This window comes from Equus quagga, chromosome 5 (genome assembly GCF_021613505.1).
Source record: "Equus quagga isolate Etosha38 chromosome 5, UCLA_HA_Equagga_1.0, whole genome shotgun sequence".
Lineage (NCBI taxonomy): Eukaryota > Metazoa > Chordata > Mammalia > Perissodactyla > Equidae > Equus > Equus quagga.
The window spans coordinates 77145167-77158364 of NC_060271.1; the positions used below are offsets into that span (position 1 = coordinate 77145167).

The 13198-nt window shown below is 43.3% G+C and overlaps 1 protein-coding gene across 2 annotated transcripts; it reads right to left on the reverse strand.

Moving 5' to 3' along the window:
* Window positions 1-73: 73 nt before the first annotated feature.
* MTHFD2 (methylenetetrahydrofolate dehydrogenase (NADP+ dependent) 2, methenyltetrahydrofolate cyclohydrolase) lies at window positions 74-11474 on the reverse strand. Of its 2 annotated transcripts, none has more exons than XM_046660732.1 (8): window positions 11319-11474; window positions 6344-6528; window positions 5095-5217; window positions 4553-4705; window positions 4036-4143; window positions 2779-2871; window positions 2284-2409; window positions 74-1260 (listed from the first exon to the last, which is right to left on the reverse strand). In XM_046660732.1, the coding sequence occupies exons 1-8, from the start codon at window positions 11417-11419 to the stop codon at window positions 1097-1099; spliced, it is 1053 nt and encodes a 350-aa protein (XP_046516688.1). In that variant the 5' UTR covers window positions 11420-11474; the 3' UTR covers window positions 74-1096. The 2 variants fall into 2 exon arrangements, with proteins under 2 accessions (XP_046516688.1, XP_046516689.1); XM_046660733.1 differs by lacking the exon at window positions 11319-11474 and adding an exon at window positions 10733-11234.
* Between the last annotated feature and the right edge of the window lie 1724 nt (window positions 11475-13198).

Below are 13198 nucleotides of genomic sequence, written 5' to 3' on the forward strand. Positions count from 1 at the left end.
GAAAAATGACCCACGTTAGGTCACAACGAAGACAGTAACAGGAAGATACAGTATTTCAGAAACTAATTCCACATCAGTCCAAAGTGTTTTATTTAAAAAACAAAACAAAACTAACTAAAAACTGCTTTAATCAGAAAGTCTGATTAAATTCAGTATTAAACTCAAGCTCTCAAAAACCTAGCAGGGGAAAGCCAACAGATGCATCAGAGAAAAGCAGGCAGCTGCTGACAAGTCTTTGGTGGAAAAGTAAGTTGCATACTTGTGTCCAAGCTGCCCTCAGGATTATCAAACCCAAGTTTTGTTTTTCAAAAATAGGTTTCAAGATACATCAAAGAAACCATACAGACACTCCCAACAGTACAAAAATTGAACAACGAAGTTTAAATATACAGGAAAAGCCAAGTATGGCATTACACACAAACAATTTACAAATAAGCCTTTCGATCCTAGAAAACTAAAATGGGAGACCTCGTGAACGGTAACAAACATAAAGGAGGGCTCACGGCACGTGGAGCCACCCTGAGCCGGGCCCAGTGCCTGCGCCGCAAGATGACAGCTTGGGATACTGCTAACGTGGAGTTTTTCTTCTGGTTATCATTCAATACATATATAAATTAGGGTACATTTTTTTTTTACTCAATTACCATCATTTCTTCTCATTTACCCTTTCCCTAATTTTCTCTGGCAATTTTTCCTTTGGTCTGACCAGTTGAACTCAGAAGGTTTGGAACCTAAAGTGAGCATCAACCCTTATGGGAATAGCACTTGGGAAATGCAGTTCTAGAAAAGGCAAATTTTAACGGAAGTGGCTTGACAAGGTGAAGTGGCCATTCTCAAAGTGACGATGTCCCCTGTTAATCACTCAGTAAACGGCTTCTCGTGGCCAGATCACGTGACCCAGCATGACACTGGTGTGCTCCCTGGTGAGGTTCTGCAGAGTTATGCATGCAAACACCCACCCATTTAAGCTTTCAATAAATACAAAGCATCATTTTAAACCATTTCAGTAGAATAAATAAAAAATATTGCATTTCTATTCCTGTGTTGCCTCTTGAACTGGCCTGGAGTGCTGTTCATGACACAGACAACACAACAGTTAATTAGTCGCCACTCCCAGCTCCTTAGACTTCAGTACTTCCTGCTCTTCAGGCCTCAGCACTTTCTTGGCAGCAATAACGGTATTTTTCATGAGCATTGCCACTGTCATGGGACCAACACCCCCAGGGACTGGAGTGATGTAACCGGCCTTCTTCCTGACTTCTATGTAGAAACAGGACAGGCAACCACTTTAGTTATGGCAAAGGAAACGTATATATTTTAACATATCATGGAAGAAGCAAAGAAAAAGCAATAATATACATAACCACTTTCATACGCGTCAAAATCATTAAAAAAAATCACACCTACCTTACTCAAGAGAAAAGGTTTTTGAACATACTAATAAAATAATATGCACATAAGAGTTGTTCAATCACTATTTATACATCTAAATAAGCTATAATTCATCAGTCAAATTTTCCTCCATATTAAATCAATTTAGAAACATCTCCGTAGGTTAATTGTATGGGAGGGGTATCTATAATATTAATAAGCATTACCTCAATTAATACCTGCCTACAACATTTTCTTCATTTTACTCTATTTATTTACTCTATTTATTTAACTGTACTATTTGCCCAAAGCACTAAGCAAACTAATTTTCTGGGAAGTGAGAAGTAAGGTTTTTTTAACTCAATCTTAAAGGAAAAAATCTGACTGCTTTAATAGAAACAGAAAGCTAGAAATAGGACTGATTATCAGCATAAAATTCAGATAAATAAATCTTAAGAACTGAAAGGAGAAACTGACAGCATATTCCAAAATCTCAAGAATATGGCTTTTCCCTGGACCATTTTAACATCCCAAGTTTGTGTCCTCTGCTCTCACTGTGACAATGAGAAATCGGTAACACTTTTTAGCAGACTCAGTGGTTTAGGGAAATTGCTTCATTAAAATTTCAGACTTGTTAAAAGTCATTCAGTTGTTCAATTATGAAATAATCCGAAGAAAAAAAAAACAGCTCCCTAAAAAGTTTATGCCTGCTCTCCATAAATTTATGATACAAAGACCTAAAATGATTCTAGAATGGCTGTAATTTTTTTAAAGATGTCTCTTAATTCTTGTGGATTGCGTTCTAAATGGTATTACCAGAGTAACATAAGTTTAAAAGTTAATGATCTGTCCTAAACGTTCATTAAAGATAATATTTATTGATTTTATATTTAAAAAAATTATACCATTTACCTTCAAAATCCACATCTCCAACCAACTTGGGTTTAGCAGTTATGGGATCTTGAATTCTATTTATTCCCACGTCAATGACTGTTGCTCCCTCCTTGATCATATCGGCTGTGATCAGATTCGGAATGCCTGGAAGTGGAGGCAGGAAATGATCAATTTACTACTGACAGAAGATTCCACCTGTCAGACTTTTATCTCACTTCAATTGCAAGAGCCCTGGAAGGACTAATTAGCTTGTTTTATAAAAACTGTTAACCAAGGAACCACTTAACCTTCATGTAGTAAACAGAAATAGCCTGAGGCTTTGGCAACAACGTTTACCTTCAAGTCTGCGGAATGCCAGAAACCAGCATTCCAACCACAGCTCTCTCCTCACTTTGGCAGGCAGCTCACAGTGTCCTTCCTCAGGGAAGGATGAATGGGATGGCAGGGAGGCAGGCAAATTCTAAGAGAAGAGCTCCCCCCTCACCCTTCTGTCCCCCTCCCAGGTGTTCTTACCTGCAGCGGAGACCACAATATCTGCAAGGATTGTATGTTTCTTCAGCTGCTCTTTGGGAGTGTATCGGTGAGATATTGTAACAGTGGCATCACCTATGAGTGAAAAATAGATGTCTCGATTTCTGAATCAAAGCTGGATTGGTTTAGGTTTCAACTAGTCAAACTTTTGTAAGAATTCAACATCTCTGAAAAAATAATTGATTAATTCATGTGCCATATTTTCTGGGCAGCTAATTGCCATTTTCTTTCTTTCTTCTTCTTCTTTTTTTTTTTTTTTTTGCTGAGGAAGATTAGCCCTGAGCTAACATCTGTTGCCAGTCTTCCTCTTTTCTTTTTTTTTATGGTTGAGGAAGATTAGCCCTGAACTAACCACCTGTGCCAATCTTCCTCCACTTTACATGTGCATTGCCGCCACAGCATGGATGACAAGTGGTGTAGGATGGTGCTGGGATCCAAACCCGCGAACCTGGGCTGCCGACCGGGAGCGCACCAAACCTAACCACTACGTCACAAGGCTGGCCCAGCCATTTACTTTTTAAAAATGAATACCTGGTTTTTTGGTAAGTTTTGCCCATTGGTCCTAGCTCTACCCTTTGGAGTCAAATATAATCAAATTTATTCCTTATCCTATTTAACAGCCTTTTAAGAATTTTACCTTTTCTAAGCAAAATATCACTAGAATTTCTTGAGGTTTTATTAAAAAAACTGTGCTAAAAGATATGTGGAAATATATAGTTTTGCCATGATATCTGATACAATCATGTAAGGTCAAATTACGATAATCCATGTGATAACTCTGATCTGTGCGACTTTTCCTCAAATTAACAGAACTTGACATAATGACACATTACAGTCATATCAATCCAATCTTTTGCCATAGTCTAAGATTTTTTCCACCAAATGACACAGAACCGGATACTAACTTTGAATAAGGACTGCTCCTTACTCCAACTATCAGAGCCAGAAGTAAAAATTTCTAATTGTCTACAACCATGTTTATCCTCAAAACTCAAATTTACTTCTCAGGTGTCTCCACTTCTAAACTAGTTCCATAATAAATGAATATAAATAAACTCTCAGGAGACACGGAGCACAGCTTCTCCTAATAATCCAAAGGTTACTCCCCAAATATCTGTTAACAAAGTTACAACAAATACAAAGTGTAACAAAGTTAACACTTCCAAACATCCAAGGACAGACTCTGAAGGTTCTTACACAAGGGAGAAGAGGACCCTCCTCTGAAAGCGATGTCCTTACCTCCAGGGCGTTCATGTGCCCCATCTGTGTGTAGCAACATTGCAATGGGCATGCCAACATTTTTTGACCTTCCAGCCACAACCACATTCTTCCCTAGGGTTGGAATGCCTATGAAAAAATATATATATTTGCATTAAAAGCAGTGCCAGACCATTTTAGAATGGGCACCAAAGGAAAAGAAAGGCAGATGGCCTAGGACGTGAATCTGATGGTGATAATGAAGGACGTCACCAAGCTCACTGCCTCATCAGTCAAGTGGGCCTATCACTTGCCACTACAGAATGTTACATGAATGTGCACTATCACCACTGTCAAAGCTTAGGTCTCCTTCACTGAGGCTTCTGTATTAAACAGTGAAAACAGTCAGAGGCAGCTGCTAAGAGGGGAAGGCTCTGAGGGGCAGGACTGGGGTCCTGGGGCAGGACTTCCTGCTCTTTGCTACTGCCTGAATTTTTACCATTTGCAAGTACTACTTTTATAACACTAACACAGGCATACAATTATGGGATATACCTACCAGTTCGCTTAATTATTTCCCACACACCCCAGGGGGTAGCCGGTAACATGGAATACTGGTCCAGACACATTCGCCCTACGTTAATTACATGGAAGCCATCGACATCCTTGTCTGGAGAAACAGCGTTGCAGATCCTCCTCTCGTCAATGTGCTCTGAAAAAGAAGCCCGGGCAGTGGCTTTAAGTCACTGCTGCGTAGTGAGCTCTGCTTGACTCCAGCTCATCTGGTTTGTCGCACAAACCCGTTCCCCTTCTGCAACTTGCCCCCGTGATTTCCTTCTTCATCTGCACAAAAGGAACACACACCAGGCAAAGCCAAACACCTGTATCAAAGCCTCTCGTGCAGCTGCCTCCCTCCACTCTCCTTTGAATCAAGAGCTCGATACCAAATCAAGGAGGAATTGCTATTCTCAGTAGGTCTGTCCCATATCTAATAAAACATTCACTCTCTTGAATTTACCTCCCCTTCACGTCAAATCCATAGGAGGGGCCGGGTACATAGAGTAACCAAGCCTCTCCCCTCCTCAGAAGTCCCACAGTCACCTGGAAGAGGCAGCTGAACAAGGAGGCCGTCCACATTATCATCATGATTTAGTTTATTGATTAAACTCAACAGTTCTTCCTCTGAAATTGAAGCTGGTTTCACAATTGTCTCACTGTTGATTCCTATAAGAAAATTTCAAGGTTAAAAAAATACTGAGGCCTCTAATGAGCGATGCTATGCTGCCTGCCACCGTCTTCTTCCACAGAGGTTTTTTACCGTCACATCACCGTGGTGGCCGAAAAGCTTGAGTGGTTCACAGGGAACAGAATAAAGTAGCTTCACAAATATACACACTAGAGGATGCCAGCTTGACACTTTCTACACAGCCCTCAGCAACTTCATCCTACGGACAAGGAGACTGAGGCTCAGCGAAACTGAAACACAAGCCAGCTAGCGATGGGGCCAACTTTCCAGTCCCAAAGTCCATGTTCTTTCCACTGCACCTCCCAATGTCTCCCTCCCAATGTCTCAACTGCTACCTCCCACTGTCTTGAAAAGCCATAGCTTGCTATTTTCTAGAGGTTCTGAAGATTTTTCAATGAAAAGGACAGGAGGCCTCCGTCCTCAGCAATAAAGAATAGTGTTCCCTTCAAGGGCTCACAGTGCAGTCATGCTGCCCAGCCAGCATGCGGTTTCACAGCCCTTCGAAGGGCAGGGCACTCGGCTCTCAGACCACTGCACCCCAGGTGAGCGGGCAGAGGCAGAGCGGAGCCCACCCACCCAGAGCCTGCCAGCACACGAGGTTGTACCGAACCCGAGAACACAAACCTCCCATCAGCCAGACCCACGTCGTCTGCATTCAAAACTCCAGCCACTTCTAAGCTGCACCATTTGCCTGGCTTCGGCATGGATTGTGGAGAAATCACAAGCTATTTCCCAGAAGTCTGAGTCATTTCCCTCAAATCTCTGACTCTGCTCGAGGCCACATCCTGAGGCCTCCTCCATCAAATGCTCACATGTCCCATCGGACACTCTCACTGGTGCTCAAGGTCACCTGTCCAACGTTAAGACTAAGGACAGAATGCAGAAGACCTCCAGAATACCAACCATACTCCTCTATCCTGGTCTACAGGCCTCCTTGGCAGATACAGCCCAATTTCCTTCTGACAAAATTTTACATACAGTCCAATCCCACTAGCCTCCTCTGCTTGGGTTTTCTAAGCAGAAAAAGGAATAATGAATTACAATGGGGTCTGCCTCGGCGAAGCCTCAATGCCACGGCAGTCGGGATCTGAGGGTGACACATACCCACGTCTGCTGCTGCCCTGGTTTTGTTGAGGACATAGGAGTGACTTGCAGGATTCTCGCCAATCAGAACCACGCTGAGGTGTGGCCGTTTGTTGCCCGATGCCACCCACTCTTCGACCTCCTGCCGCACTTCCTGCTTGATCTGCTGGGCAAGCTTCCTCCCAGAAATGACAACAGCTTCATTTCTGCAGAAGACAACAAGAGCTGTAAAACCAAATAGCTTAAATTTTTGTAAAAAGTAAAGACCAGACTGCAAAAAAGTGTCATTAAATACCCAAAACTTCAAGTTCAGATTAAAATACACGTTGCCTGATCTGAGGGACAACGGGAATCTGCAGGACAGGTTCAGGGTGGTAAGTGTGTGTCCAGCTCCACCTTTAGGGGGATAAGGTTGATGGAGATAGTTGCTATCACTTATGTGAAGCTCAGAATGTTGAAGTAACTGACAGCTAGTACTTAGCGAAGCCGGGTCTCACGTCCAGCTCTGTCTGAATCCAGATTCTAGGCTCTTAATGCTACACCATCCTGCCTCCTGATCGTTGACAGGCCAAAAAAAAAAAACCAGAAAAAGGTTTTCATTGTTTTAATTTGCATTGTTTTGTTTGACCCCTCGCCACCATGAGGTTAGTTTTTCCTATATGCTTACACGCCATGAGTAGTTTGTCTTTTGCCCGTGTTGTTAGCGTCCAGTCATATATTTCAAATCATTTCCCAGTTAGTCACTGACTTTTAACTTTTATGATGCTTTAAAATATATGAATTATGTTATACAGTTAAAACAATAAAGAACTGGTTTAACAGGTCAAACCTCAAGATGCCTACTGCTCCCTATACCCCCTTCTGGGGAAGACTTTCCCAGTAAGAATAAGGGTGGGGAGGGGGACAGAGGAGGTTCCATCTCACAGGTGGCAGTGCTCTACCCTGGGACCCCCCGGCCCACCCACAGCTGACAGACCACGAGTGAGGATCGGACGCCGAGGACAACGATTTCCAGGCAGTCCACTTGGTGCAACAGCTTAGTGCAACATCAACAGTGGTAGTTAACTAGACCAATAAGAGCTTCTCTTCAAACCACATTCACACACGAGAACCACAGAGGACCTGTTATGGGAGGAGCAGAAGACAGAAAAAAGCTGAGACAGAGAGAATAGCAGTCACGTTCATGGTAGACAGAGCAAGCGATGAGAAAACTGCTGCTGGGGGTGGGCCAATGAGAAAACTCAGGATCTAGAAGAACCTCCAGTTCCTAACCCATGTTCACATCTCTGAAAGGCTGTCTCCTCCCGATAAGAACTGGTTACACAGCTCCTTCTGGACTCCAGTGTGGAAGATTCCTGGTTTTCTTATTTCCACACATGTCCTTACAATACAGTTCCCATTACTTATGGTAGGATAAGTACCTCTTCCTTAAACAAAGAGATCCCCCTGAAAACAAGTCTTTCCCTTTAGGTTTCTGTCCCCAGGATCGTGAAGAACGCTCCAAACTCAAGACCAACGACACATACACTTGTCTGAAATACTGAAACAATTTCTCCTTATAGCACATATTCAATTCTCAGGGACAACGTCAAGGTACTGGTCAGATATGGTCAGATGTTATTAATTCTCAAGACCACTCTTAATTAAAATGGAATTTTAAGGCTTTAACAGACTTCAAGCATCAATGCCTCCTTGTCATTTGCATTGGGGTTAATACCTACTTTAAACCAGATCTCAATGTCTTAGATATAATGCGGTAATTTTATATCTAAACTTTATATTAATCTGTATTTGCATCTTGGGAGGTATTAGGAAGATATTGTAACTTTATAGCAGACCAAATACTTTCACCCTGATTGTATGTAATGTTACTAGCATAGCACAAAATATATGATAGCATTTCATATATACCCATGGTATATTAAGGAATTGAAATCTTGTTAATATTTACAAATCCATTTCAGAATTAGAATTGAAAGGGACTTCATTAAAAGGGCTTTGCTGGTACAAATACCCCAGTAACATTCTGGATCTATGTTAGTACCAGGAATACTCGCTCCGGCCCAGAAATGCATTCCTAACCCTGGAACACTAGAGAGCGAAAGACTACTTACAAACGGCTTACGTCAGTCATTTACATTGAATGAAATAACATATATAAAATGCCAGGCATATATATTCAATAAAAATTAATTTCTTACTCTCTTTTGTTGGTTAGATTTATACACACACATAAATATATATCCTTAATATATAATAAATATATTTATCTATTTATACACTCATAAGATATAAATATTCAGTGAGGAGAACTCAGATTACACTTCATTAAAAAGTTTCTTTTGCTGGGAGCTGGCCCCGTGGCCGAGTGGTTAAGTTCACGTGCTCTGCTGCAGGCTGCCCAGTGTTTCGTTGGTTCAAGTCCTGGGCGTGGACATGGCACTGCTCATCTAACCACGCTGAGGCAGCATCCCACATACCACAACTAGAAGGACCCACAACGAAGAATATACAACTATGTACTGGGGGGCTTTGGGGAGAAAAAGGAAAAAAAAAAAGTTTCTTTTGAAAGCAATAAGAGAAAATGGCAGCCACACACTTGGGCTAAGAACGACATACTCAAGTTAAGGACACAGGGCTCTGCGAGAACCCAGTGTTCCAAGTCACAAAGTCAAGTTCTGGATGTTATGCCAATTTGCTTAAAAAAAAAAAACTGTCAAAGAGTAACAAGAACCAAAACAAAGCCACAATGCAATGATATCTTTCATAATGTAACTGTGTTTTAGCCCTCCTCTGTCTGCCACAACTGTAAAATGTGAAACACAGTCCTATGAAGGAGTCATTACTCAATTTCCCATCACCTCGTTTGCCAAAGGGCAGATAAAGTAACTGCTACCCCAAAATAAACAGAAATGGAGACCCAGTTCAGTACCACAGGGAATCCCAAACTTATTAGCTAACATTTAGGAATTAAACGCTTTCACAGGTGTTTAGAAACATTTCCATTAAGATCGTGAATCAACAAAATAGAAGGAAGTCAAGTGGATTGTTCAAATAAAATTCAAAGCTAAAAATCCAAGTCAACAGCAACTTCACTTTCTTCCTAACTCAACAGCTTACAGTACTGTAATTGTCCATGAAAAATTAATATCAGATGCATTTTACAATTCACAGTCAAGTTATTTGGAAAGAGTTCTGTTATCTACTAATTCATGGAACCAGTAATGAAAGAAGAAAGACACAAAGGAGGATGAAACTAACACCTATTAAACACTAGGTATTTTGCTAAGAGTTTTACATACATTCCTCTCAGTTACCTGGGGCTGGCTACTATAATAACCCTGCTACACATAAGGGGAAACTGAGGACAGGAGAAACAAGATTCCAATGCAACCCTCTGCCTCTGAAGTCCATTTTTCCCTATACCCCACCGTCTCCTAGACTACAGTACTGTCTCTCTAACCATGAGTTTATGTTCCTGAGACCTGCACACCAACTCCCCTCCCCCCAAAACAGGAATACATGCAAACTCATATTTTTAAAAAGATACTATCATTTCACATTTACCAGGCAGCAGTGATCAAAGCAATACAAGGGAACCAAAAATACCAAATGTAGTATTGCCTTCAGAGAGGCACAAGCCCACTTGTTCTCAGAAAGGCAAGTGAAAGGAGGGCATTTGTTACTGGAGAGTGAGCAAGCTGGTCCAGTTCTTTAGGTAATGAATTAGAGGATCCTCACACATCTCTTTTCAATCATAAAAGCCACAGGCACACGTGGTCAGAACTCAGGAAGGGGGAAGAGAGAGGAGAACAGACAGTACAGAGTGATGGGTCAGACCAAGAAAGCCTTGAGCGTCCCCTCTCAAGTCTTCTTTCAAGAATGCATTAATCCGCATTCGGTGCTCCACCAGCGCCGTGGCAATGTCTCTAAAGCATTTTTACAGAGTGGAAATTACAGGTGTTCTGTGAGGTTCTGACAGGTCCGTAAGTTCCACTAAGGAAAGCACAGTTTTCATCATCTATGAATCCGCACAGCCTAGAACAGTGCCTGGATAAGAGGGGGCTGCTTCACAAGTCTTAGGTATCTGGCATTGCAAAGGCTCTAAAGAGAAACGAAAAAGAGGTGCATAAGGAGAAATCACGCCTCCCCCGCCCCCGCAAAGACTCTTCAACCTAAGCTTAAGAATGGGAATTTGAGGTCCAGAAAGATCAGGAAATACCTATTACCTCCCTATGGAAACGGAAACAGCTTACATTCTGCTCCTTCCGGGTACCTATTACCTCAGTTGACTCAGCCTGGTACTGACCAGCTCGGAGTGGGCTGCAGTCAAAACCCTGGTGACCATAGCACATTTATTCTCTCTGGATGGAAAGGGGCAGCTAGAAGAGCGGCACAAGCCACACCCACCTGCGGGAGGAGGGCAGTGCGGGTACCGGGCGAGCAAGCGGGCTCCGGGATTTCATCAGACTGCACCAACCCCCTCCGCCGCTAGGGTTCCCGGAAAGGACGGCTCACGGAAGGCTGCTCATTCAGAACCCTTGCCGCGCTCGCCAAAGCGTCTCCTCCGCCTTCCCCAGGACGGCTCTCGGCATCACTGCCCAGGGAGGCCGGCAAGCTTTGGTCGGTGACCTCCATATGCTCCCACGTAAATCGGGGCGCCCCAGAGCCCGCCTGCGCCTTCGCTCCGCATGGTGGGCCCCGTCCCGCCGGCGGACTGGCCCCGAGACAGGGCGACGCCCCAACCTTGCGGGAGACCGGGTCCCTCCGAAAGGGGGGCTCCCAGTACCAGCCCACCCCGCCTAGCGAACGCCCAGGTCACAGGCTGCGGCCGCGCTCGGCTGCCACGTCGCCCCACCGCACTTCTCCCGGTGGCCACAACTGTTCGGACGGAGATGCTCAGGAAGGATGTCCCTAGGCGTCCTCCAAACCTGGGCGGCCCCCGCCTTCGATTCCCTTGGCTTTCGGCGCCGACCCAGCTCCCCGACCCGCTTACCGCACTGCCGAGAGGTGGAAGGGGCTATGGCGGAGGCGGCAGCTCTGGGCGGGCCGGAGCAGCCGGGCGGCCAACGTGGATACAAACGAAGCAGCAGCCATACCCCGCGCCGGTGTCCGCGCCGGGAGAGAAGCGCGCGCGCGGGCCGCGCCGTTATACCGCGGCCGCGTGGTAGGCCCCGCCTCCCGCCGGCACCCATTGGCCGTTGCCCAGTAAAGCCCTGTTTGTGATTGGAGCAAGAAGAGCCAAGAGCGAGGCCCTGGAGGGCTCGGAAGCCTCGGTAGCATACCGTGATTGGCTGAAGAAGGCAAGCCCCTGCCAGACTCAGCTGGTGTCACGGAAGGCCAGCCAACGCCAGCGCGAGTTTCTTCATTCATTGCTTGAACAAATAGATCTGGGTGTCTACTGTGTGCTAGGGACTGTAAAGAGTGGATAAAAAGAAAGGCAGATAGAATACTCACTAATAAATGCAGAAAAATGATGGAAGTAGAAAATAACTATTTGGCAAAAAATGGTTTAAAATTGATTCAGAATCATCAATGGATGTCAAAACAACTGGGTGAAGTTGGAAGAACGAAATAGTTACATATAAGGTTGCCAGATCTTGCAAATAAAAATATAAGACGCCCAATTAGATTTGAATTTTAGACCAATAATTTGGGAAGAGGGGTCATACTTATACAAAAAAGTATTCGTTGTTATCTGAAATTCAAATTAAACTGGGCTTCCTGTATTTTACCTGGCCTCCCTATTTGAATAGTTTCAAAGTATCTCTCCCACAAAATACTTCTTAATAGCCAGGGGGCCATGGTAAATTTACAGTGGAGAAACCTGACAGTCATCCCCTTAAACAAGTGATCAAAGTTAACATCATCAGTAATGGGACAAACACACCTTATGTACCCCAAGATATGATGCATTGAGGAGGACACACCACTTCACAACTCTTAACAAGTCTGAAAATTGAATGAAGTGATTTTCCATTGAGTTTCCTAAAAAAATGTTACAGATTTCTCATTTACACATTGAGAGGAGAGATTACAGACCTGGAATGTTAAACAGTCCAGGAAAAAGCCACATTTTGGAATGTACCAGCACGTCTTAATTTAACCATGAGGAAACATCAGACAAGCCCAAAATGAGAGACAGTCTAGAAGAAAAAGCAGCCTGTACTTCTCAAAAATGCCAAAGTTGTGAAAGACAAAGAATGAGGAACTGTTCTAGATTAAAGGAGTCTAGACATAACAATTTAATGTGTGATTATGAACCAAAATTTTTTTCTTTTTCATTCTTCATTTTTTCCCCTTTGTCTCTTTTGCTATAAAGGACATTACAGAACAACTGGCAAAATATTAATAAAGTCTGTAGATCAGCTAATAGCATGGTATCAGGGTTAATTTCCTGATTTAACTAATCATAGTGTGGTTATATAAAAAATGTATTTGCTTTTAGAGATAAAAGGGCATCATGTCTGCAACTAGTTTCAGAAAAGTTATTTCAGAAAAAAAAGACATATGATATAACAGAGCATAATATAACATAAATATTAGTTTGCTAGGGCTGCCATAACCAAATACCACAGACTGGGTGCTCAAGCAACAGACATTTTTTTCTCCCAGTTCTGGAGGCTGGAAGTCCAAGTTCAGGGCACTGGCAGGTTTGGTTTTTCTTGAGGCCTCTCTCCCTGACTTGCAGACGGCTGCCTTTTCTCTGTGGCAGCACGCCTCTGGTGTCCCTCTCTGGATGCCTTAATCTCCTCTTCTTATAAGGACATCAGTCAGGTTGGATTAGGACCCACCCTAAGCACTCGCTTCTAACTTTATTACCCTTTTAAAGGCTCTGTTTCCAAATACAGTCACATTCTAAGGTACTAGAGGTTA